The 24,601-nt window shown below is 51.7% G+C and overlaps 1 protein-coding gene across 3 annotated transcripts; it reads right to left on the reverse strand.

Annotated features, from left to right (window-relative positions):
- Positions 1 to 3,006: 3,006 nt before the first annotated feature.
- ENDOU (endonuclease, poly(U) specific) lies at positions 3,007 to 17,393 on the reverse strand. Of its 3 annotated transcripts, XM_068561101.1 has the most exons (10): positions 17,339 to 17,393; positions 12,640 to 12,762; positions 10,052 to 10,123; positions 9,396 to 9,530; positions 8,721 to 8,892; positions 8,140 to 8,339; positions 5,430 to 5,543; positions 4,657 to 4,763; positions 3,786 to 3,928; positions 3,007 to 3,155 (listed from the first exon to the last, which is right to left on the reverse strand). In XM_068561101.1, the coding sequence occupies exons 1-10, from the start codon at positions 17,391 to 17,393 to the stop codon at positions 3,035 to 3,037; spliced, it is 1,242 nt and encodes a 413-aa protein (XP_068417202.1). In that variant the 3' UTR covers positions 3,007 to 3,034. The 3 variants fall into 3 exon arrangements, with proteins under 3 accessions (XP_068417202.1, XP_068417203.1, XP_068417204.1); XM_068561102.1 differs by lacking the exon at positions 12,640 to 12,762; XM_068561103.1 differs by lacking the exons at positions 10,052 to 10,123; positions 12,640 to 12,762.
- Positions 17,394 to 24,601: the final 7,208 nt, after the last annotated feature.

A 24,601-nucleotide genomic window follows, 5' to 3' on the forward strand; every position in this document is an offset into this window, starting at 1 on the left:
CACTATGATAGTTTCCCCATCATACTAGTGTTGCCACCATAGAGGGGCGGTGAGGGGCGTGCTGAGGTCAATTCCCTCTATCACCGGTAACCTCCCTCTCCTCTACCCACCCACCCCCATGGTAGTGAATACTGCTGCCTGCCACCTGCTGCACAGAGCGGGGTGTTGCTCCAGGACCTTGCTTCAGACATGTAAGATCCCCCTATCCACTAAGCCATTGATGTCTCTGTCCTTGGCTCTGGGCTCTTTCCTCAGCCTTCAGGCTGGGCAAGTACAGGGCTTGCAGGCCTGCGGGGTGCAGCCCAATAATTGTTTCTTAGAACATCCATCTCTTTGCTTACATTGCCCATCTGTTCTTGCATGCTATCTACTTTATCCCTTAAAGCCCTTAGCATATGAATCATAGTTGTTTTAAATCCCTAGTATGATAATTACAACATTCCTGCCGTGTCTGGTTCTGATTATTTGCTCTATCTCTTCAAATTGTGTTTTTTGCCTTTCGGTATGCAAGCAGATAGGGTAGGGAGTCCCCAGAGAAAGAGAACCAGGCATGGCTTCCTTGACAGAAGAGAAGCCACTTGGGGCCTAAGCCATTCTGTAATCTAAGCCTGGCCACCGTGCTTGCCCTTGAACAGGTCTGAGTATTTAATGGCCTTAAGGGAACAAAAGAATGCAGAAACAAAGGACTGTTATCAGGCAAGAGAAGTAACAATAGCAAAGATCAGGAAAAAAAAAAAAAGATAGCAAAGATCAGTGGTAAAAACTCCCAGTTCTGTTTCACTGGTAAAGATTAGCCTGAAGAGCTCAACCACCAGATCAGCTGGAAACTGAGGGACGATGTTGTTGACCTTTTCTGACCCTCATGACTTCAGTCAGCTAAGGCTCGGACTCTGTCACACAGCCCAAGCCCCTCCATGAATATGCATGGACGCTTAGCTTAACGCTTCCCCACTTTTGCTGTTTGGGGTGACACTGCTTTGGGAAAGATCCCCAGTATTCTCCTGACTGGCTGTAAGTGATAAATCCTTCTTCCTTCCAATCTTTGGCTTGGTTGTCTTTTGGCTCGACACCCACCAAAAGGGGAACCCCGTTTTGGGGTAACAGTTTTTTCTTGATAGCCAGACACAACGTACCAGTAAAAGAAAGTGCTGTAAATAGGCCTTTAATAATGGGGTGGTGAGGTGTGAGGGGAGGGGAAGCATTCTGTAGTCCTCTGTAGGTCTGTCCTTCAGGCAGCCTACGCCTCTGTACTGTGAACTTCACAAGTGTTTCTCCCCGCTTGTGTGGAGAGGATGGCTAGAAGGGGACTGGAGTTGGGTAATTCTCTTCTCCTACGTGGAAGGCCAGAGTTGGGTCTCTCCCTTCCTGTCAGTTAGGCTCTGACGATACCCCAGCAGCTTAGGCCCTGGCTAACTAGCTTCCCCTCAGGGCAGACTTTGTTAAGAAGGACAGAATGCTCTGGAGTATTTCAAAATGGTTTCTTTTCTCACACCTGTGCTGGAAGGCTGAGGGCTCCTGGAGGTAAATTTCACAACATTGTGCAGGCACCCTGTGACTGGGCCCCCTGGAGTTTTTAACTCTCAGAGTCAACTGCACTGAACCTCCAGCAATTATCAATTACAGTTCAGGTTTTTCTACCCCAGCACTGGTTTCTGTGTCTTCCTGCATTCACCTGTCTTTCCAGTCTTGAGGGCAGCAGTTTGCCTGTGTTCTCCCCTGTCTTACAGAGCCAAGAAGAATTGTTGGTTTTTCACCCTGTTCAGTTTTTACTTGTTAGGATGGAATGGTGACTTCCAGGTTCCTTATATGTGGAACCAGAAGCGGGAAGGGCTCTCCTTCCACCCTTCACGTTACAAGTCCACCAGGTGAATTCTCCACCCATCTTAGCTAGAGAGACTAGGTGAGTCAGGAACTTTACCAAGATACCACATCCTCCAGGTCATCCCAAAGAGCCACTAAAGCCAGAAGCATCACTCCCAGCTCTGCTCCACGGAAAAGGCTGGGAGACAGACAGTTGAGGGGGGGCCATATGCAAAGAAGAGACACATTTCAAGCTTTCTTAAATGACTTGAGACTCAAGACTCTAAAGCATAGTTCAAGCCTTGCCCTGTGGGACAGCATCTGGTTCCCAATGTGATTAGGGGAGAAAGGCATAATTGAGTTGGAATAGGGAGCCCCAGTCTCCCTGTCTTCCATCCTAAGAGCTTATGCAAATTATGGCTGCTGAATTAGACTTAAAATAATTATGTTAGTGACACCAAGCTATAGGTTCCTTTCTTCTTCTGATGCAAAATCTTCCTCCTATGAGGGGAACGCTTTTACAAACTATTTGGAATCAAAATACAGCTCTGTAACTGCACTAAATATCCACAATTAGGAAGCTTCTTGTTGCAGTTTCCTAGCTGACTACAAAAAAATCAGGCCTGGAGGAGTCCACTGCCGCTCCGGCCTACTCACTGCATCAGCCGTTACCCTCTCGCAGACCCTGTTCTGAGAGGCTCTAACCCTAGAAAAGACCAAATACCCACCCTTGATCTCCATAGCCTGATTTCTTTGAGGCCCCAGTATGGGGGTGATTACAGTTTGCAGAGCTGTGTACAATAACAGCCATTAGGGTAACCTTGAATTTCTATCAGCCATTCTTCCTAAGAACAACTGAAAACATCTTCACCGTAAGAATGTCATCAGGTTTGCCTTCTCACCAACCCCCAAAAGAGGAAATGGGGCAAACCCCTTCCCTTTGCATTAAAAGGAAACATGAGGCCTGGAGACCTCAAGGACTTACTCACGGTTCCACCTCCCAGCAGGGCAAAGAGCTATTGAGGGTCCCCACTTTCTGTTTCCAAAATACTGGAGGACAAAGATTTGACTGTTTCTCTAATTTGTATCTTTTCTCTCTTTCTCATATGGGCGTTTCTGGATTGGGGAGTCCCTCCCAGTCTCCTCCATTCCCTCCCCCTCCAGCGCAGAGCAAATAGAATCTCAGTCCGACAAGAGCTCTCACGGCCCTCATGCCCCTTTCTAGCTCGAAGCTCTATTGGGTAGAAGACACCACGTAGGCTGTGGCGATGTACTTCTTGCCATTTCCGTAGGTTGACTTGTCCCAGGTATAGGTCTGGATGGCCAAGGGATGTCCACCCAGGCTTAACTGGCACCTGCGGGGAAAGATCAGCAAATCATAGGGACCTGCTTCACTCCACCTCCGTCCCCAAGCTGGAAGGATCGAGTTCAGCCCACGCAGAAGGGTTCCACCCTGTCTTAGCCTCTGAGGGAGCTGCCACAGCTTGCTTCAGCCTCTGCCTCTGGCTCCCCACGTGCAAGAGGGCCCTTTCAAAATCTGTCTTATTTTCTGTCTTCTTAGAGAATACTGCTCCTCATCTTTCCTACAGGAATATTCTCAAATCCAATTCCAGAGCTGAAACCCCCAGAAATGAAATGTCTGCTTAGGGTTTCAGAAGTGGTTGGACCCAGAGTCCTCAAATGTTAGAGGAGATGAGGGCCAGTGGTTTCTAACTGTACCCTCTGGGGCTCCAGGGTTCCCCCAAACAGCCTCAGGGGCCAAATAGAGAGGCTTGCAGCCCCAGGGCAGCTCCATTTCTAGCTGTTCTGTGTATTAAGCTCCTGCGTGCGATTGCACTTGGAGGAGGGAGGGGATGTGGTTCTGCCGCTGGGATGAAGGTTGGCAGCGACACGACTGATCCGATCAACAGCTTCACGTTCCAAGACAGAAAACCGAGGCCCAGAACAGTGATTTGTCCAAGCCCCCCTGAGCCACCAGGACTTACACTTTGCCTGGCCTGGCGATGAAGCACAGGGAGTAAAGTGCAAACTCAAACTCGGGGCTGCTGCCGATGAAAGTTGAACTCACTTCCTTGTAGTAGCCGTCCCAGCTGAACTGCAAGGCCAGCACATGGGGGTGAGAATCCCACTGCGGAGAGAAGGGCGGCAAAGGGGGTCTGGTGAGTGCCACAGTGCAGAGTCGCACAGAGGGTTGGCTAGGATTTGTCGAGGGCCCGTGGGGGCCTGTGTGAGCTTTCTGGGGAGACTGGATTCTTTAAATCGACAGAGGGTGCAGTCTGCCCTGCTAGGATGTCTGAGTCCTGCTCAAACCCTCTCTCTCGAGCCGCCAGCTCTCATCTCCCAGGAAGGCCACAGTCGGCACCCACGTGCCCGATGCCAGGGGAGCAGGGACATAACCGTTCCCTGTGGCCCTCACATGCGGAAGAGAAGGACAGTTTATTGCCGCCAAATTATTTCCAGGATCAGGGCAGCAAAGGTTTCTTTTTTTTATAAAAATGTAAGAAGTTTAACTCAGACTAGCCGGACTGAAACTTCAGCTGACACCACATTCTAAGGAAATTCAGATCTTTGGTTTTCCCCTCTAAGGATTCTCCCCTGCCCACACTCTCCCATCCAGAGAGGATGCCCTCTGCCGCCTGCCCCCTGCAGCTCGGGAGCTTTCACTGTTTGGAAGCGTCGCTGGCTGGCTAAACCCTCTTTCCAGCAAATAGGGAAGTCCTATTCACGATCCCCGTTAGGCTGCCAAGAGGGTCAGGGTGGGAGACAAGTCTGCCTGTTTGGAATTCAGAATGAGGACGGGACGTCTGGGTACTGACCAGGCTTTTCCAGCCCACGGGGTCAGCACTCAGTACTCACATGCCCGCCACAGATGTGACTGTAATAGTCCACGAGGCCCTCCTTCTCCTGCATGTAGAATTGGATCCAATTATGGAAGCCAGTGACCTTGCCTTTTTTGACTTCACCTGTAATAAACAGATCAAGGTGGGTGATCTGGGCCTCCCCTCCGACCTCTTTCCCCACTCCCGTGCCAAGGCTGTACCCCTTCTCCAGTCTCTGATTCCTAGAATGTCCACCCCAACTTCCCGGAGTCCCTCACGTCCCTAACTCTCACCTCAGAAAGCTCCACCCACCCCCCACCCCCACCCCCCCCCACACACACACAACTCCCATTTCAGCTGAAGCCCTTGGGAGAGTTCCTTCTCCCTGCTGACCCAGGGCCAATCTGAGATACTCCTCTAGCCATTTCCCTAGGAGCAAGCCAGACTGGGTGGGAGCTTTACGGGGTGGGGCAGTGCAGAAAAAGATCATGGCCTCCTTAGGAAGCAGCTGACCAAGCCCTGGAAGCAGAGGACCATTGAGAGGTAGACAGACCTCAAACACATCTCCCTTCTTATGTGTGCACCTAGGGAGCCCCGGTATCTGGGCTTCTTTCTCCCTCCGATACTCCAGAAGAAACTGGTCCTCCAAAATGGCCCCTCAGTCCCCTCCCTCTTGGCCGGGGAGGAGACGTGCCCTGCCCTGCGAGCTGGCTTGACTGCTGATTCATCAGTGCTGGTGCTGCCCTGCGCCTGAGGGAAGCATCTCTCTTCATCCCTCCAACTCTTTCTTCCCAAGCAGAGTAATCCCACCTGAGAAGACATGTTCAAAGCCACCTGAGTCCCTCTCTTCTTTGCCTCTTGCATACAGCCCAAACCACATGTTTTTCAAGTCGTTGACGAACTCCTGTTCTGTGCTGTAGCGGTCTGGGGAGAGGAACACAGAGGACTGAGGAGAGGGGAAGGCAGGGCCAGGTCCTGGAAAGCAAGGAAGGGCCACCTGCTCCAGCGTGACAAGAGACAGGTGGGTTCAGCCAACAAATGTAGTCAGTTGTTCGCTCAGCAGTTATCTATGCCATAGATTCTATGGGGCACCTGTTTTGTGCCAGGCCCAGATCTAAAGGCTGAGGATTCATCAGGGAATCACAAGGACAAGATTCCTGTCTTTATAGTTTATATTCCAGTGGAGGAGACAGATAATAAACAAACAATAAACAGTATGATTTCAGATAAGTGCTGTGAAGAAAATAAAGCAGATTATCCCATGATGCCTGGAGGTGGGGTTCGGGTAGGAGCTTTTCTAGAAAGGCCTCTCTCAGAAGGTAGCACTGATCAGAGACCTGAAGGGTAAGGAGGCAGCCGCGCAAAGACCTGGGGGAAAGAGCCTTCCACGTAGAAGGAACAGCAAGTGCAAAGGCTCCAGGACACCTTGAGTTTGGTGTTTAAAGAGCTGAGGGCCCATGCAAAGAAGGCTGGAGCTCAGTCAAACCTTAATAATAACAAAAATAGTTCAGATTTACTGAGTGTGTTCTGTGTGCCTGGCACTGTTTGAGTGCTTTCAGTCCTCACGTTGATTCTTCACGTCAGGTTGGTACCAGGCGTTCCTGGTGGAGGAGATGGAGGTGGGGAGTGGTGAGGTAAAGAGAAGAATCAAATATAACCTCTGGGCTTTGGGCCTGAGCAACTGGATGAATTATGGGGTCATTTATGAGATGGGGAAGATGAGGAAGGAGCAGGTCTGGAGGAAGAGGTGGGAACCATGAGTTCCCTTTACACTAAGTTCTGAGTAGATGCCAGTTAGACAGGCAGGGGAATGTCAGGGCTGGGGATCTGAATTAGGGAGCTATCAACTGTCAACGGTTCACTGCCCAGAATTGTGTGTAGAGGACACAAAAGAGATACCAGGCATGTTCCCTCCTTTCAAGGACTTAAAACACAGTTGGGGGACTTCCATGGTGGTCCAGTGGTTAAGAATCTGCCTTCCAATGCAGGCGATGGGGGGTTCGATCCCCAGTCAGGGAAGCAAGATCCCACATGCCAAGGGGCAACTACGGAGCCTGCGTGCCACAACTAGAGAGCCCACGCACCGCAACTACTGAGCCCACACGCCACAACTAGAGAGAAGCCTGCGCACCTCAACGAAGGGCCCGCGTGCCGCAGCTAAGACCCCGCGCAGCCAAAAATAAAAATAAAATACAATAAATAAATATTTTTTAAAAACCACACAGTTGGAAAACAAGACTAAGAGCACACGATATAACAGAGAACACCTTCACAATCTGAATGGCTACAACTTACCGGTGCCAGGCTTTCCACTGAGTGCTTTACATGCATGAATCCCCCAAGACCCCATTGCACAGACAAGGCTCAGATGGGGTCTGAGGGTCAAACGGCCCAGGATCACATGAGTCATTAGCAAGTGAAACCAAGTCTCTCCGGTCCAAGGCTGTTTTAGGACACACTCCAAACCCTTGACCTCTGAAGAGACTCTGAAAGCCAGCTGTGAGCTGCAGGAAGTGCAGCTTCATAAATGAGGTGGCATGTGAGCTAGAACTTTAAGGATAAGTGGGGTTTGGACAGGGAAAGAGGTGAAGACCAGGTGGGTAGTGGAACAGCCTGGACTAGGTAGGGCTCAGTCTCGACCTCCAAGATCCTCTCCTGTGTTTACTACAAAGAGAACACCAGGGGGCGCTGCAGGATCGCGCCCTCTTCACAGGGCTTGCTTGTGTGTCACCGGCTTTACCTAAAAACAGTGTTACTAACTCTTAACGGGGCCACCGGAGGATGGAATGCAACGGCTCCGAGCAGAGGCGATCCCACAGCCAGCAAGGGATGACCGGGACGGAACCACCCCCAGGCAAGGCCCAGCTGCCCGGAGTTCAGGAAAGGAATCTGGAGGACACTAATAAACACACCGCATGCCAAGAAGTCCTGCGGCGCAAACCTTTTTTGGTCTGATTCACATGTATCTGTATCTGGAGTCTCTCCAACCAGAACCCTTCCCGGTGTAACGTGCCCCTCTGAACCTTTGTTGATTTTCTGTTGCTGTTTCCCCAGCAAAAATGTGGAATGGGCCGGCCTCCTTCCTGGACTTAGTGCCCGATGAGGGAGCAGGGGCAGAGACCCTACGTGCCTGCAAAGTGGTGCTGAGTCTGGGATCAACTCAGGTGGCAGAGGAGTGCCCTGGGGGGTGGGGGGGGAGCAGGATGACGGCCTGCGGAGAACCCAGAGACTGAAGCAGCAAGTGGGGGGTAAACCAGGCGGCTAAGATTAGGTCAAAAGATGGGTTGACTTTGAAGCCGGACAGAGGATTTTTCAGCTCCTGCTTGGGTCTGTGGTCTCTTCTGGGCTCCTCTCTGTCCCCTCCCAGAGGTACCCTGGCCTCCACCTAGTCCCCACCTGCTCTCTTAACCTGCCCACCGTGGAGCCCCCAGGGGTGCCTGGCCCGCTGCGGGCACAACGCGTCCTCAGCAGGGCCTCCCTCTCTCTCGGGGCCTGGGGGAGGCCTCACGGCCTCACTCACTCTGCTGGTGGAGGAAGCCGTAGAGTTCCTTCATGACGGCCGTCTTCATGGCCTCTCTGAGGAAGGTGTCCTGCTCAGCCAGCTGCTGGGCTGTGAAGTGCTCCCCGTGGCCCGTGGCCCGCTGGTAGTTGTCGAGGAGGTTGATGAAGGCGGCGTAGGTCGGCTTGGAGAAGAGCTTCTCATTGACATACGTGAAGAGCCTGGGGGAGGTAGAGGGAGGCCCAGTGAGAGGCCTGCACGCGGAGCAGAAACCCCTCCAGAACTTCCAGATGCAGGGGCAGGCCTGAGAGGGTTGGGTTCAGAGGCAGAGTGGGGACCTCACATACTCTTGGGGACAACGCATGAGGTCCCTCTTTTCTTCCACTTCATCTCTTGGAAGGTCAGTTGTATTCTCAGCCCAGCCAATCCCAGAAACCCTCCCCAGTGGATCCCCACAGGTCCTCAGATGGCTTTATCTGTCTCTGGAGACCTGTTTTTCCCTCTCCCTTTGGTCCTGACTGCCTTGAGGAGAAAAGAGCTGAGGCACCAAAGAGAGCAAAGCTGGGGGAGAGACTGCAGGAAGAGGCTCGAAGGGAACTCACGGCTCTGGGCAGCGGTCTACTTGGTCGCTGGTCTCCGAGGGCGAGATGCAGTTTTGGCTATTGAGAACAATGTCTGCCTTCTGGGCTTTGTTGGTGTCTGCCCTATAGATCTTCTCAGAGGTGCTCTGCAGTTCCTCCTTGGTTATGGCATCGCTGATGTGGGAGAAGCCCTCTGGGAGGAATTGGGGGAGGGATATTTCAGAGGAATTGGGGGAGGGATATTTCAGAGCCCGAGGGAGGCCAGGGGGCAAGCAGCTGTCTGTGTGCATCCCCTCCTGGGCACCTTCCAGAAGCCAGCAGCGGGGGAGAGGGGCTGCAGTCAGGCGCCCTAGTGATTGCAGGGCAGGGGCCTAGGGGCCTGAAGGATCCTTAAGCTCGGCACATGGCCTTGCCCACAGAATGTCCACGAAATATCCACACTGCCCCCTGCCCCTAGGAAGTTTCTCACACTTTGGCATGCATCAGAATTGTCTGGAGGGCTTGTGAAAATAGATTGGTGGGCCCTACCCCCAGAGTTTCTGATTCGATGGGTCCGGGGTGAGCCCTAGAGTCTCCATTTCTAATAAATTCCCAGGTGATGCTCATGGTGCTGGTCCAGGGACCACACCGGGAGAACTATTGCTCTAGAGAGTTCCTCTGCCTCTGGGGCTATGCTAAAGGGAGCAGGAGACTGACCATGGCCACACAGGCTCTCGAAATCCTCGCAGCAGTTTCCAAACTCTGGGCAGCGGGCGTTGCAGTGGCATAGGTGGTGCTTGTCGAAGGCTTCCAGGCAGCGGCCCTGGCAGGAGTTGGGTGCCGCGTACAAGTCTGAGAGGACAGAGGGGAGGTGTGTCCTGGGCTGACCTCTAGGGGTCGCTCCTCGCAGCGGCCAGGCCGTGCCCACTCCATGAACCCCTCCCCCCGCCCCCCCAGCCTTGCTTTCCTGATGCTTCCTATTAAAGAACTCCAGGGAAGGAAAACAAACAAGCCTAATTGGTGCACACCCTTCACAGTCAGGAAGTCCTTTCTGGTGCCGAACTCTATTTGCTGGCCTGTTGTTTTTATAATCTTCCCTCTCTAAAAATAAAATCTCTTCCCCTTCCCTCTCCCTCTCAGCAGGCCTCGGACTCTTTCCTGCCGACCCCCCAGGTCACTGAGGCCCTGGGGCTTCCTCCCTCCCAGACCCCAAGAGTCCAGCGAGCCCCTCTCACCACCTCCAGGTGCTGGATTTGGGGTCCCATCTGGCTTCGGCCTGGGCCTGTGGCCGCGCACATGGCCGCCCCCTCCTCGTCATCCTCCCATGTCCCTCATCTTTATCGCGACGGGCCCCCTCTGGGAGGCAGCCTCACCGCTAGCCGGGGCCCCCTCCGTCTCTTCTTCCAGCTCCAGGAATGGCTCTGGCTCTCTGGGGTCCTCATCAGCTGTAGGTCAGAGAAGTCAAGTCACCAAACATCCCCAAAGGGCCCCTCCCCTGTAGCACTGATTCTCAGTCCTCCCAGCTTCGGGGACAAACATGTGCAGAGGAAGAAAATCCGAAACAGGGGCGAGGGTACATTGAACAAGTACTAGGTGAAGGAGGAGAAAATCTGAAAATGTAAGACAGGGGGATTGAAAACTGTTCACAGAAGTGAAAGAACATCCCCAGGCGACAGCCTTCCTCACCGTTTACCCTTCTGGTACCCAGTGTGCTCATCTGTAGAAAGGGGAGGTGGTGGGCAGGAGGTGGTCTCTTCTGGGCTGAAAACTCTGAGGTTGGGATGACTTTTATTTAATGTAAATTGATAGATGGATAGGCTTGAACTCTCCAAATGACAAGACCCTCACTTAGGAACATCCCTTACCTGTAATAACTCCCAGAGTCAAGGGTGAACTCCTCCCAGGCCTCATGGAATAAGAACTGTTTCCTGAGATACCAAATTCCCTTCTTTGTTCACAATTACACTTGACAATGGCCACAAAGGCTGCATTTGGGAATTAGGCGCATTCAGAAAAGCACATTCCTATTGCTGGCCCATTCCCTTGCCTGCAAGCTGAGTGACTGCAACCTTGGCTCTGGGCAGAGAAGGGTGGAGCGGGGCTGGGGAGGAAGAGGAGGGAATGAATGTTGCTGGGGACTCTGAGCTCCTCTCTCATCACAGGGTGGAATAAATTCTACCCCTACACCACCCCCCCGAACCCAACAGTATTACAAAGTGCTTCAGAGTCTGTCAGCGCGGTCACCAGATAGTATCGTGTTCTTACCATCAGAACCGTGGGGCAGGTTATTCATTCAGTCAACAAACATCTCCTGATCATTTGCTTTCTGCCAGGCTGTGTTTTAAGTGCTGACAATCCACAGGGTTCTTAACTCAGCCACCGTTTATGCTAAATAGACCTTTGTGAGCTGATCTAGAGTCTCAACCATCATTTATAATATTTTTTCTGTGGGAAAAGGATTCTGAGTTGCACATCAGAGACAGTGATGAAATAGCTGCTAGGCTGAGTGTCGTCTCTATCTTGAAATGCCAGCCTGATTGTCCAAGGTGCACAGGCCTCCGTGTGTCTGCCACGTGGGGCACAGGGCAGCAGAAGAGGGGTCGGCACGTAGAAAACAAACTTATGGTTACCAAGCGGGAAGGGGAGAAGGGATAAATTGGGAGATTGGGATTGACCTATACAACTACTATATATAAAATAGATAACTATCAATAATAAGAACCTCCTGTATAGCACAGGGAACTCTACTCAATACTCTGTAATGACCTATAGGGGGATAGAATCTAAAAAAGAGTGGATGTATGTATATGTATAACTGATTCACTTTACTGTACAGCAGAAACTAACACAACATTGTAAATCAGCTATACTCCAATAAAAATTAATTTAAAAAAAAAAGAAGGGGGGTTGGCTCTGATTCTGGCACTGAGCTCTGGGCCTGGGTTTTCCTGCCTGGGTCTGATGAGCAGAACTGCTAGTATGTGTTGTGTTTTTTGTGTAAATTGAATCAGCGTTCCTTTGGGTGGAAGCAGCTCTGAGGGCACATTGCTGGGCCAGCAGAAACCACTCTTGGGCAAATTAGGAAAAGGTATTCCTTTCTCAGCAGACACGGCTCTTCACCAAGACACATGGCTTAGCGAGAAGGATACAAATTCAACTCTGGTCCAACTCACCTTCTCAACCGGGGGCCCTTGTGCAGTGCACAACCTGCACAACCATATGCAGTGGTCTTGCTGGTGGTTACCTACCATGGGGCACATGGTTTGACAGTGAACTTAGCAAGGCTTCATGTCACAAAGCAGAAGACCATTTATCTGGGAGTCTAAAATATTGGAAGTATCCAAACAAGAGAATTATTTAAAATGAGTTTTTCAAATTTAAAACTGTGTAGTTGGAGTAGCAGAAGAACAACTGGCTTTTGCGGGTGATGCATGTCCCATTTAACCTCTGGCCTGGGAATGATGGGTCAGAGACGTGCAACACGCGATAGGAAGAGTATGAATTGTGACAGTTACTGATGCCATGCGGTCTTCCTGGTGGCATGCAAGTTGGGAAAGTTCACTACCATTTTTTTATGTTTGCAAATGATAATTGGTAATGTAATACATGCTAAAATGATATTTTCATCCTTTTGCTTTTTTTTGGAATTACTTAAATTTTCCAGATATTATTAATCCTGGTAGTTCAGACAGATATTCCAGGTAAATGACATCTACTTTATTTGAAGTCGGGGTCTCATGTTGGAGACATCCTAGAATACCCAGGACGAGTTGTGGCCAAAGCCCTGACCCCTGCTCTGCTCGTCAGGGTCCTTGTTTGGGCCCTTTGAGCCCAGCCATCAGTCTGGAACCCTGCTCTGGACGGCTGGATGCCCTGGCCAGCAGCCCCTCAGGCAGGCTAGATATGGTCATGGCCTGGCCTGCCGTGCCTCCTAGACCCTTCATCCCACAAGGAACGTCACCTGTACACAGGCGCTCATAGTCTTCACAGCAGTCCCCGTGCCGGGGACACCGACGGTCACACTGACAAGCAGCATCCCGGTCAAATTTCTCATGACAGCGAGATGCGCATGACTCCATTTGGCCTATGGGCAGTAAAGGTCACAAACTTAGCTCTACGGGGATCCTACTCTCCTCATCGAGGCACGCTCTGCAGGAGGGTTCACAGACAGGGGCAGGGGCCCCACCTGGCAGGGAAGGTCATTGCTAGCTGCCAGGGAGAGGTACATTCACAGCCTCCCATACACAGCATAAGCCTCGTCCCCACCACCTGCCACCCGCCACCCACTGACTAATAATATAGACCAGGATCACAACGTCAGGTGCCACTTGCGGCTAGACCTGTAACACAAACGAGTCAAGAAGCAGGGAGGCAGTAGAAAGAGGTGGGGACGGTGACAAACTTGGGAACGATGCCCTGCCTGAAATTGGCAGCCACTAGCAGCTCCAGCCAATTGTTGCCATGTTGAGACGCAGGCTCCGTGTTGCCAGAGCCTCCAGTTTTTCAAAAGAAGGCTTCATTTTTATGTGAAAGTTTCCAATTTTAAAAAATTCGGACAGACCGAAGAAAGAGGTCTGTGGGCTGGGCATAGCCCAGAGGCCACCATTCACCTGTCACATAGAGGATGGTGAGCCACCTTCGCTCCAATGATCCCACCTGCCTTCTCCCCTCTGACTTCTGCCTCTCATCCTGTCCCTTTTATGTCTTCTGCTTCTTTGTTCTTCCCTCCCCTTCGTTTGGTCTCCTCTGCACCCTCTTCCCCCCTGTGTCACGTCTTTCTGTCTCTTCTAGTTTGGATTAGTTTAGCTCAGGGTGGGGAATGAGGTGGGTGTGGGTGAGAATTGGACTTTGGAATAAGATCTGTTACGTAACCACAGACCACATCCCTTACTCCAGCCAAATGGCTTGCAGAAGCCAGCTTTTGGTCACAAGGGGCATAAGACAAGAAATTTTGAAAGAAACGGTACAAACCCACCAGCACTCCTAAAAAAACAAGCTCGCCACAGCAAAGACAGTGGAGGGGGTGAGCCAGGGCGACAGCTGGCTGGGCACTCTTTCCTTTCACTCTGGGCTTTAAGGGTGATAACAGAGCCTTTGTTTCCATTTGAGGTTCCTGAGGTTTGGATTTAGTGGGTACTGGGTTTAGGGTCAGGCTGTGGGTTACGGAGAATGTCAAGATCAGAGTCAGAGTCACAGTTAACACTGGAATTTGTATGAATGAAGAAACTGAAACCTAATTGGGGCCCGGGTTGGGGTGGATTAGGTTTAGATTAAGAGCTAAAGTTAGGATTTGGGCTTGAGTTAATTATTGGTAAAATAACAATTTTGGGTTGCTGTTTGGGTAAGGAATGGGAATAGGTTTAAAACTGCAGGGTTGAGGAATATGTCAGGACTAGGAGAGGACAAATAATCCCGATTTTGCCTTAGATTAGATTTGGGGTTTGGTCCTGGTTGTGATTCCACACAGGTATAGCATCGAAATTTAGCCTGCATTGGGGTGGAGGTGGAGAGATAGAGAGATATGGGTTTAGTCACTGGCTTGGATACTGGGATTAGGGTTTATACTGCGCTAATGAGGGTGGCACAGCAGAGAGACCAAGAACCCGGACTCTGGCACCAAACTGCTCGAGGCCAGAATTCTGGTTCTTCTGCTTTCTAGCTACGCGATCTTGGGCAAGTTATTTTACCTTCTGTGCCTCAGTTTCCTTCTCTGTAAAAGTGTGATAATAATGGAGCCCATCTCATAGCCTAGTCATAAGAATTAAATGAGTTCATTTTTGTAAAGCACTTAGGACACTGCATGACACATAGCAGCACCACTTAGATGTTAGATAAATAAACGGTCAGTATTTCATGCCCATCTTCAAGGTGGCAAGTGTCCAGACCGGCTGGAGCACTCTTCCCTGTCTACATACTCAATCTAGCTGACTCCCTCCCTGGGTTTCAGCTGGGCCATCGCTTGGGCTGGGGTGTCAGTGCATTTATGTTGCTGACAGTTTCTAGCTGACCTCTTCGCTATGAGTCTGTGTTCTTTACGACAAAGAGACGTCGCGTCAAGATTAACCCAGGTCCTGAGGCAACTTCACACTGTGTAAAGGGCTTCCAATGTGGCCAGAAAGGCAGATCCAGTGGATTGTCCCTAAAAGAGACCAGGCCCAAGGCCACTTGTCCCTCCAAGCCTAGGGGAACTCCCCCTGAATCTTAAATGATGCTCCCTTGGAACCCAAATGCAAAGACCTTAAGGAGAAGTTTTCAGCCCAGGAGGAAGGCTGTGTCAGCTGCCTGCTCAGTCAACCTGGCAGTACACCCAGAGTCCAAAGGGAGAGAATTCAGACAAATCAGGGCAACGTTCTTAATGGGCCAGGTCAGCAGAGTCCAAGGAAGGAATTCACTCCATTCCAGCAGCTGGCACCAGTCGAGAAGGGCTGCAAGTGAATAGTCAGCTCTGTAGAGCTCAAGAGGACACCGCCCCACTGGCCCTGGCTGAGTGGACTTTTCCATCTCTGTTCAAGAACTTTGTCCCCAGTAGGAACCCCAGGCCAGGGGTCCTTCACACTTCCCTGCAAACCTCACCATGTGCTTCAAGAGGACCTTGGGATTTGAGGGGGGAGTGGAGGAGTGGGAGGGACTTCTCCTCATAGGTACCTCCCCGTGCTGTTCTGGGGACACTCAGGTGAATGTCAGAGTGTCACCCTGACTACTCACTCCAGCGATCCCACCCGGTACCTCCTGTTCATACAAACACTCTGTGTACGCCTTGCTCACCAGCCAGGCGCCGGAATCACTGCTCCAGTAATCCTCTGCCCCATCTCTCTGACTCTCTCTTTCTGCCTTACTCCATTTTGGCCTTTCTTCTCCTGGACAGAGGTACCCTCTCCATTCCCCGGGAAGAGCTTATCACCACCCCCCATCCCCACACGAAATGCTAAATTTCTCCGTACGCTCCACCACTTCAGTATGCCTCAACGCCAAGTCCCTGACCACACTGCCCACCAAGAAACTTGGTCCCAAACCTGGGTGTCCCCATATGCCAGCCCTCAGCCCCTCTGATGGTTGGGGACTCCCACATCTGTGCTTCTCTGGGGGCCTCAGATGCTGTTTCCATGGACACCTAGCCAACCAAGAAGATTCACTACCAGGACCAGATTCCTGCTTCAATTCACTTGAAACAACCAGGGACCTAAGATTGGCTCCCATGCTAGTCATACTCTTGCATCTAAGTTCTGAGATGTTGGGACAGGACAGGCAAGAACTGAGCCTCTTCCTCCCACTTTAGGAAAGAAGGAGGCATCACCCACTGGACCCTCTCTTCCGCATCAATCCCACAGCAGGATCAGACCACCAGCCCCAGGGGCAAGGGCTCCATCTGCCCTTCTGAAGCCACCTTGGCCTCTGCCCTCAGAGATGTCCCCCAAGGATCAAATGTCTCCAGTTGCTCTCCTCTCCTGAGACTGGAATGCCTCAACCCCACACCACTCCTTCACAGTAAGCTAGAGGCTCTCACACCCTCCCTCACTCCCTACCAAGAGCTCTGCACCACCCGGGGCCCAGCTCTCTGCCGTGTGTGCTGGAGAGGGGGTACACAATCCCATCCAGCGTGGGAGGCCTGGGAATGGCTTTCCCCTCCAAACGTTTTCCATTTAGGAATCCTGTTAGGGGTCTCCTTATCCACAACCTGACTGGAAATGATTCCAAGAGTAAATTTTATATTTATATAATTATTTTATATAAATAAATACTTGCTATATTAATATAATTGATATGTTCTAAATATACTTATAAATATTATAAATTATTTTACATGTATTTATCTTTATAAGCATAATCATAATCAAAGACCCAATTTATTGAGATCTCACTCCATGTAGGGTGCTTCTTGTACGTTATCTTATTTCACCCTTATGACAGTCCTATGTAGGAAAAACCTGGGTGGGATTCTTTCTCCTTGGGCAGAGGATTCCCCCCACATCCCTCAGCTCAGCCCCTCCCTTGGCACTCTCCCTACTCACCCAGTAACCACTAATTAACACACCAGCGTCCGCATCTGCCAGCTGCTGAACAGGAAAATGTTCCCATCCTTAGCCACAGGTCCCGTCCCTGCATCGCTAGTACCTGGGCGCCAGGACCCTTCTCTGCTTTAGGTCCTCTAACACAGGACAAGACTGATTCCTCTGACCACATGACCTGCCTCCTGGTCAGGGGCTCTTCCAGCTTCCCCGGAGCCTGCCCTCCTCCTAAGCCTTTACCCAGGGAAAGGTCCCACCCAGACAACTCACCCACCCCCAGGTAGCAGAGGAAGTGACCAAGGGCGACAAGGCCACTCAAACCCAGTCAGCCACAGCCCAGCTTTACACTATACAGTGGCCCCAGAAAACAAAACCTTGGTGAGATCAAAAGTCAGGTTAGACTACGGGATGCTTGGGGCTCATCTTCCAAGTCGTCGAGAAGGGGCTTCCATGACATCGGTCCATCAGCTCTGCAGCTCCCTTCACACGGCCCAATCCACTCCAGAGGCAACTCCTCGCCTCAGACCAGGCCTGGTCTAAGGTGTCCATGGCTTTAGGACAGAGCTGGCTCTCTCTTTTCTCACTACCCTCACACTCTCCCAAGTCCCCCAACTCTCGGCAGGACTCCTGTCATCCCCACCAGTAGTGACTTACCAGCCCAGGCCAGGCGACAGAGCACGGCCACTATCAGGGGAACACAGGCCCGCATGGTGTCCAGTTGGAGGCCAAAAGGGTGGCTGCTGGACTTTCACTAGAGTCGGCGTGAATATCACAGCTCCCAAATGAGCCTTGTTGCCCAGGCTGATCCTTTTAAAGACATCAGAACTTGTGGATCTGGTGCCTCCAGATCCTTCCCGGTGGAAGGAGGTGGAGAGTGGGGAGGCCCAACAGCTGTTTGAAGCCAGAGGCGAGGTAACTAAGCAGGCAGGTAATGCCAGATGTTTAGAACAAGTAATGCTAGCTGTTTGTAGCTAGAAAATAGGTCATGTAAGCAGGCACAGCAACTTGGGTCTAGTTTGGGGGGTTCTCTGTCCAAGTTAGGAGAACTCATGAGCTCATCTTTGGATGATGCCTTCCAAACATCCACCTACCTGCAAGCCAGGGGCTTGACCTTCCAAGGGCCTCAACTGGCTCCATATTTGAATTCCAGGTGCTCAGCATGAGGAACATAGTAAGATGGTCATTACGTGTTAGACAAACAGGAAGTGCTTAAGCAAGCTTTGGGGTACCAGAAGGAGCGATCTAGGAGGCATAGGTCAGAAACAAGTGCTGTTCTACTACATCAAGCCACACATAGCCACATCACCCTTGGAATGTCACGCAAACGGGCCTATAACTCTTACTGAGTCAGCATCTCAGGTTTTACCTCTTTCAGGTTCTCGCAGGCTCCAGGTTTATGAGGCCTCTTAAAGGCAGCCAAAGGACCATCATTTCTCTCCTCCCTTCATCCCTCTTACACTCCTCTCCCCCAGGGACCCCTCCCCAGAGAGAGACAAGGCTCTCAGTGCTCCCATCTTCCCAGGTCTGGGAGCAGAGATGCAGCAACGTAGGGCTGCCAAGTTTTCCCTCCTAATAAAGGTAAAATCTTCTAAGTAAAATGCCCTTTCCAGCTTCCCTGGTGGCGCAGTGGTTAAGAATCTGCCTGCCAATGCAGGGGACACGGGTTCGAGCCCTGGTCTGGGAAGATCCCACATGCCACGGAGCAACTAACCCCGTGAGCCACAGCTACTGAGCCTGCGCGTCTGGAGCCTGTGCTCCGCAGCAAGAGAGGCCGCGACAGTGAGAGGCCCGCGCACCGCGATGAAGAGTGGCCCCCGCTCGCCGCAACTGGAGAAAGCCCTCGCACAGAAACGAAGACCCAGCACAGCCAAAAATAAATAAATAAATAAATAAATAAATTTATATTAAAAAATAAATAAATAAAATGCCCTTTCCAGAAAAAGCACTGCATGGAGATTCTCAGGCCTCTCAAAAAAGAAGTCTCATAGAAAAAGGCAAAACTGATGAACAGCTGAGAGCACGCTGCAGTCTTTTTTCCTGGGGTGGAGTCGGGGTGAGCACATCCTCCTCAACCAGTGTTCTTTAGCAGTGGAACTTTCTTCCTCTCTCCCGTCTTCAGTTTTCCCATCTTTGAAACGATGGGGTTGGAGCTAATGATCCCTTCCAAGTTCTCAGACTTTAATTTTCAGGCCCCCCAGGGTGGGCAGCTGCAAGGTGGGGCCGTCCCCACCTTGCAAGGGACTCACTCCACCAGCACAACGGGGAGTGAGCCTCGCCATCTTCTCCAGGAAGGAAGCCCGCTTAAAGGGAGTAGGAGCCCTTTGTTTGCATAAGTGTCATTTGCACAACCGGAAAGCGGAGGTTGAGCCACTGCCAGCCAGAATCCTCACCCTCCCTGGACGGGGAGCACGGGGACATATCCTGGACCCCAGGTAGTTTAGGGAATAAAGGAGAGTGTCCCTGGCCGGGCAGGAAGCAATGGTACCTCCGAGTTTGGGATTAGAAGGTCTGTCCCTTCCAGGGTGGGACCCTGGGTGAGGCCAAACCTATCAGGGTGGGAGTGGGGTCTGGCCAGGGTTGCCCTGATGTCCAGCTGAACCGACTATGGGATGGAGTTTCAAGGGTGGGAGCGCTTCCCTCCATCAGGGGAGTTTTAGGTCAGGAGCAAGGCTGGGAGCTGGGGAGACAGTTGAAACTGACCCCACAGAGCCAGATGGGCCATCTGAGGACTGAAGTGTCCTGGATGGGGTCCTCCAACAAGAACCAGAAGGTTGACCTTCACCACGACCGCCAGCACTGACTGAACACGTACCACGTGTCACCCACGAAGAGCTTCCTATGTGCTATCCCCTCCACGCTCACTGCAACCCTTTATAGGTATTATCGTTACCCTCATTTTACAGGTGAGGAAACTGAGACACAGAAAGGTTGGGAGATGTGCCTCAAACAACAACCTTCAAAACACATCAACAACCACTTAATCATGTCTGGGTTGCTATGCAAAGTGGTCTGGAATCAGATTCATCGGAATTAAAGGGACCTCCATGGCCACCTGGTTCCACATCTCATATGATGTTGCAAGGCCCTAAACAACACTACATCATCGCTCTGCCTCCACGGGAGGGCCTCTGGTGCTGAGGGATCACGGGGCTGCTCATCCCCGCTTCCCAGATCAGATTCCCAAACCCCAAACCCCGAGACACGCTGACATGGACAAAAGTCGACAGGACAGTAGGAAAAATCCATGTGGCCAATATAGGAGCACACATCCACACATTCACGCAAAGATGCCTCATAAACTTCGATGCGCGTACGTACGTATACGGAGACAGACACACTGAATTGTATTTCAGACAGCTTTCTTTTCCTGGACAGACAATGCTGTTGCTCCCCTTTCCAAGTTCTCCCTCAGTTAGGTCTCCCTGTCGGCTTTCCACCCTTGATGGAAAGCTCTTCTTCCCAAGGAGCCACCGTGGGGGCCAGCCAGCAAGGTGGGAATCCCAGGAGGCTGGGTCCCCGAGACCCGGGTGGGGAGAAATTGGCAACAGGTGCTTGTGGGTAGTATACCCACAATGAGGACACCAATGGAGGCGGCTCCTCCACATCAGCAAGTGAGGAGAGGCTGCAGCTACAGCCTCTGCCAAGGTTTGGAGGGTGGGGAAGAGGGTGCAGCTGCCTGGGCAAGAATCCAGGAGGCGGTCAGCTGTCAGTGGTGTGAGGAGTGGGGACTCCAGCAGCAAATATTTACTGGTGCTCACTTTATGGCTGGTGCTATGCTAATACTGGACTGGCAAATTCAGGCTGGGCTAGAAAACTGTTCTTGGAACCCACTGGTTTCTGGTGGGACAGGGGACAGAGAAGCCCCAGCATTAGGCCACTGTTTGAAGTAGATCACACTCATCTCTGGGCTTCCAAGGGGGTCAGGGATCTGTGAGGACCAACAGGCTATGGGAGAGACTGACCCAGGGGGCCACTAAAGGAGACGTATGCCCAGACCAGCCTAGACCACCACCCTTGTCCTCTCTGAAACCAAGGCCAAGTCACTTCTGCGCAGGACCAGAGACTGGAAGGGCCCTGCAGCTGGCCCAGCACAGGTGAGGCCTGGAGTCACTTACCAAGGGGACCCTGGCACCTGAAGATGCTGGATCTCCAGCCTCCATCCCACCGTGACCTGGGAGTGCCCCAGGACGGCAGCCCACATCTGATCACTTGTGAGCCGCGTCAATCTGTACTCTCCTCTTATTGAGTGCGTCTTAGAATGGCTCCATGTGTGGTTTCCTCCCACACTGGCTTGTGTGCTGTGTACCACAATTGGGTTCCCCAGCAATTTTTATTTTTAAGTTTGTGGGCATCCGTGACATTCAGCATCACACTCAACCGCCAACCCTAGGCATGTTAGTCAGACATGCCGCCTGCCCCGTTTAACACAGTGTACTATGACGTACCCAGGTGGTACCTCTGGTTGTGCCGGCCATGCCCCATGCTGGTCCTCTGCCTGAAATGCCCTCCCCGTACTCATCAGCTGTCCATCTCCTACTCATCCTCCAGGCCCAGAGCAAATCCACCCTTCCACAAAGCCTGACTTCCTCCTCCGCTCCTGCCTATGGACTCAGTTCTTGATATCTGTCACGTGTGCCTTTGAAACACATCACAGCCGCCTCCGATAGACAGCGCTGCCAACGAAGTGTCGGTTAACCCCTGCGCTGCCGTTTAACTTTTCATCCATACAGGTTGTTTCTTCAGCTGGCCTCTGAAATTCCTTGAGATAGGAACCCTGCCTCCTGGGTCCCCTCTACTGCTTTGTATTGCCCATGCGATGTGTGTTAGATAACTGTCAACTTGTGCCTGGGACCAGCAATGAATCAGTGAATGAGTGAGTGAATGAATAAGCAAACTGAGCCTTTGAGCCTCACTTGTGATAAAGGCCCAAGGGAAGATGACTATCAAAACCGAGAGAACAGATGGCTCCCGCCAGGAGCTCTGGAGGCTCCAGGGTTGGTACTTGTTGGGGGGTGGGGGGGTGGCGGGGGGAGTGGGCTTATGGGCAGTGGATGGAAGTGGGTGCAGGGATTCAGTTTGTAGTTGTATTTTCATAGCAAACACTATTTTCATTCAGGAGTGATGGAAACTTGGGGGGAGACCCAAAGCCCCAAACCACCTGTTGGCAACACCACCGCCAAGGGGCAGCCAGTGCAGGGATCGGCTAGAACTCAGAATTCCAGCAGCTTCTGAATCCACAATGTAAAGATCACTCAACTTTATCCTGCTTTTTAGGATCCCAAATACCCAGCTGCCTGCACTTTTTGCCAGCTGTGTTAATGTTTGCTTTATACCGCCTGCTAGTGATTGTAAAATAAAACTTCTGTTTCATGTACTCAAACCCCAGTGGCTTTGGAGAGGGTCTGGAGGCACAGATGGGAAAAAGAGAGGTGGCCGAGACAGGCAGACAGTGATAAGGAGGCTCGGAGAGACAGCGGGGGAGTGAGCAAGGGCAAGATCAGGGAAGAGCGCCGGGCGGAGGCCGATCAGGAACGAGGCAGGCGTGAGGCATCTCGCCCACCTCTCACCCCAGGTGTGTGGGCACAGCCGGCTGCTCTGTCCTCACAAAGGCGATGACAGGACTGGTAGGGGCAGTTCCCAACCCACGGTCTGGAGATCTACAATCTGTCAAACTTACCATAATTACTGTGCTGAGGTAGTTGGATGATGGACAACTTCCCCCTTCCTCATGCATCTGAGCATGCGCTCCTTTATGCAAAGCAAAGGGGATGCAAGGGTGACTTGCTCAGCATCTTACGGGACAACAGACGGAGTGCACCGAAAGCTCGGATTGGGGCCAGCAGAACACCATGCTGAGACCACTGGTTCTAAGCCAGACTGCCTGGGATTGAATCCCAGCTCTGCCGGTCACCTGCTGTTCAACCCTAGGCAAGTTCCCTGACCTCTCTGTGCCTTGGTGTCCCCTGTAACTATAGAGCGAATAAGAATACCTTACAGGGCAGTTGTGGTGACTTGAATGAGTCAAGACTTGCAAAGCCTTAAAACAGTATCAGGCACGTACCAAGATCAGATAAGTGTGTTTTTAAAAAAAAAAAAATAAAGGCTTCCCTGGTGGCGCAGTGATTGAGAATCTGCCTGCCAATGCAGGGGACACGGGTTCGAGCCCTGGTCTGGGAAGATCCCACATGCCGTGGAGCAACTAGGCCCGTGAGCCACAATTACTGAGCCCGCGCGTCTGGAGCCTGTGCTCCGCAACAAGAGAGGCCGTGATAGTGAGAGGCCCGCGCACCGCGATGAAGAGTGGCCCCCGCTCGCCGCAACTGGAGAAAGCCCTCGCACAGAAACGAAGACCCAACACAGCCATAAATAAATAAATTAAAAAAAAAAAAATTAAGCCACATAAGATCTAATTTACATGGGATGGTTAGGCAAGGCCTCCCTGAAAAAATGACCTTTAAAACAGAGACATGAGGGGCTTCCCTGGTGGCGCAGTGGTTGAGAGTCTTCCTGCCAGTGCAGGGGACACGGGTTCGAGCCCTGGTCTGGGAAGATCCCACATGCCGCAGAGCAGCTAGGCCCGTGAGCCACAATTACTGAGCCTGTGCGTCTGGAGCCTGTGCTCCACAACAAGAGAGACCGCAACAGTGAGAGGCCCGCGCACCGCGATGAGGAGCGGCCCCCACTTGCCACAACTAGAGAAAGCCCTCACACAGAAACGAAGACCCAACACAGCCATAAATAAAATAAAATAAATAAATAAATAAAATTTAAAAAAAAAAAAAAAAAACAGAGACATGAGAAAGTGGCAATCTTTATTTTTCTTTCTTTTCTTTTTTGCCACGCCGCGAGGCTTGTGGGATCTTAGTTCCCTGACCAGGGATCGAACCTGTTCTCCCTGCATTGGAAGTGCAGAGTCCTAACCACTGGACCACCAGGGAATTCCCCCTAAGGTGATTTTTAAAAATAATTCCAAAAATAAATTTACATTTCAAAATGTACACTTTGAGTACTTTCAAGTCTTGGGGATGATTCTTTGACGAGTCACGTCATGCAGCTCACCTGGTTCAGTTGCCGAAGGTACCACCTATTTTCTGGACTTGCAGCTGTAGCCTGGGGAACTGAGCTTTGCTCTGCGGGAGGCCAAGAGCTTCAGTGGGAACAACTCACAGCTCTGGCCTCCTAGGCCTTGGCTCTGTTTGATGAGATTGCCAACAGTTGCACGGCCCAGAAGACAAGAAACGAGAGGAGGGACAGAGAAGGCTGGCCTCTTCCATGGGCCACCAGAGTCCAGCCTGGATCTGCGGGCTCCCCCTCCAGCACACAGGCTGCCCTGCAGGGCCCTGCCCCAGTGAAGCAGAGCCGGTGGAGCTGGCCATCCTCTTCCCCCTCCAACTTTCACCCCGGAAGACTCTGCCGTGTTCCCTAAGTCATACTCTGGACCTTGCCCCTCACTTGATGTCATGAAAATTCCCCTTATGCCACTGCCCGGGGACTCTTCCTTTCCGGTTCTCCCCCTTAAAGTGACCATTAGAATCCTCCCAAGTTATGTACCTACATAAGAGGGGCCTCCTACAGACAACTGGAATTCGGGTAGGCTGCAGTAGGAGATGTTTAGGGGCAGAGAACTGTCTGAGAATGCTTCTAACACAATTGTGCTCACAGCTGACTCTCCCTCCCGCGGCCAGTCTGGCTGGCGGCCACCACTGGGAAGATGGTCAGGAAGGTGGGGACGCTCCCCAGCCTCATGACCAAGAGGGTCTGAGCCGTCTCACCCCGTGCGACGCCTTGAGCTGTAAGTCAAAGACACTAATTGCAGGGAGACATCCCAAACCCTTCTAGTCCAAATCTCTGTTTATAAATAAGGAAACTGAGGTCCAGGGAGAGGAAGGGGCTTGTTCAAGGCCAGGTGCTGCTGAG

Source organism: Eschrichtius robustus, chromosome 13 (assembly GCF_028021215.1).
Source record: "Eschrichtius robustus isolate mEscRob2 chromosome 13, mEscRob2.pri, whole genome shotgun sequence".
Classification (NCBI taxonomy): domain Eukaryota; kingdom Metazoa; phylum Chordata; class Mammalia; order Artiodactyla; family Eschrichtiidae; genus Eschrichtius; species Eschrichtius robustus.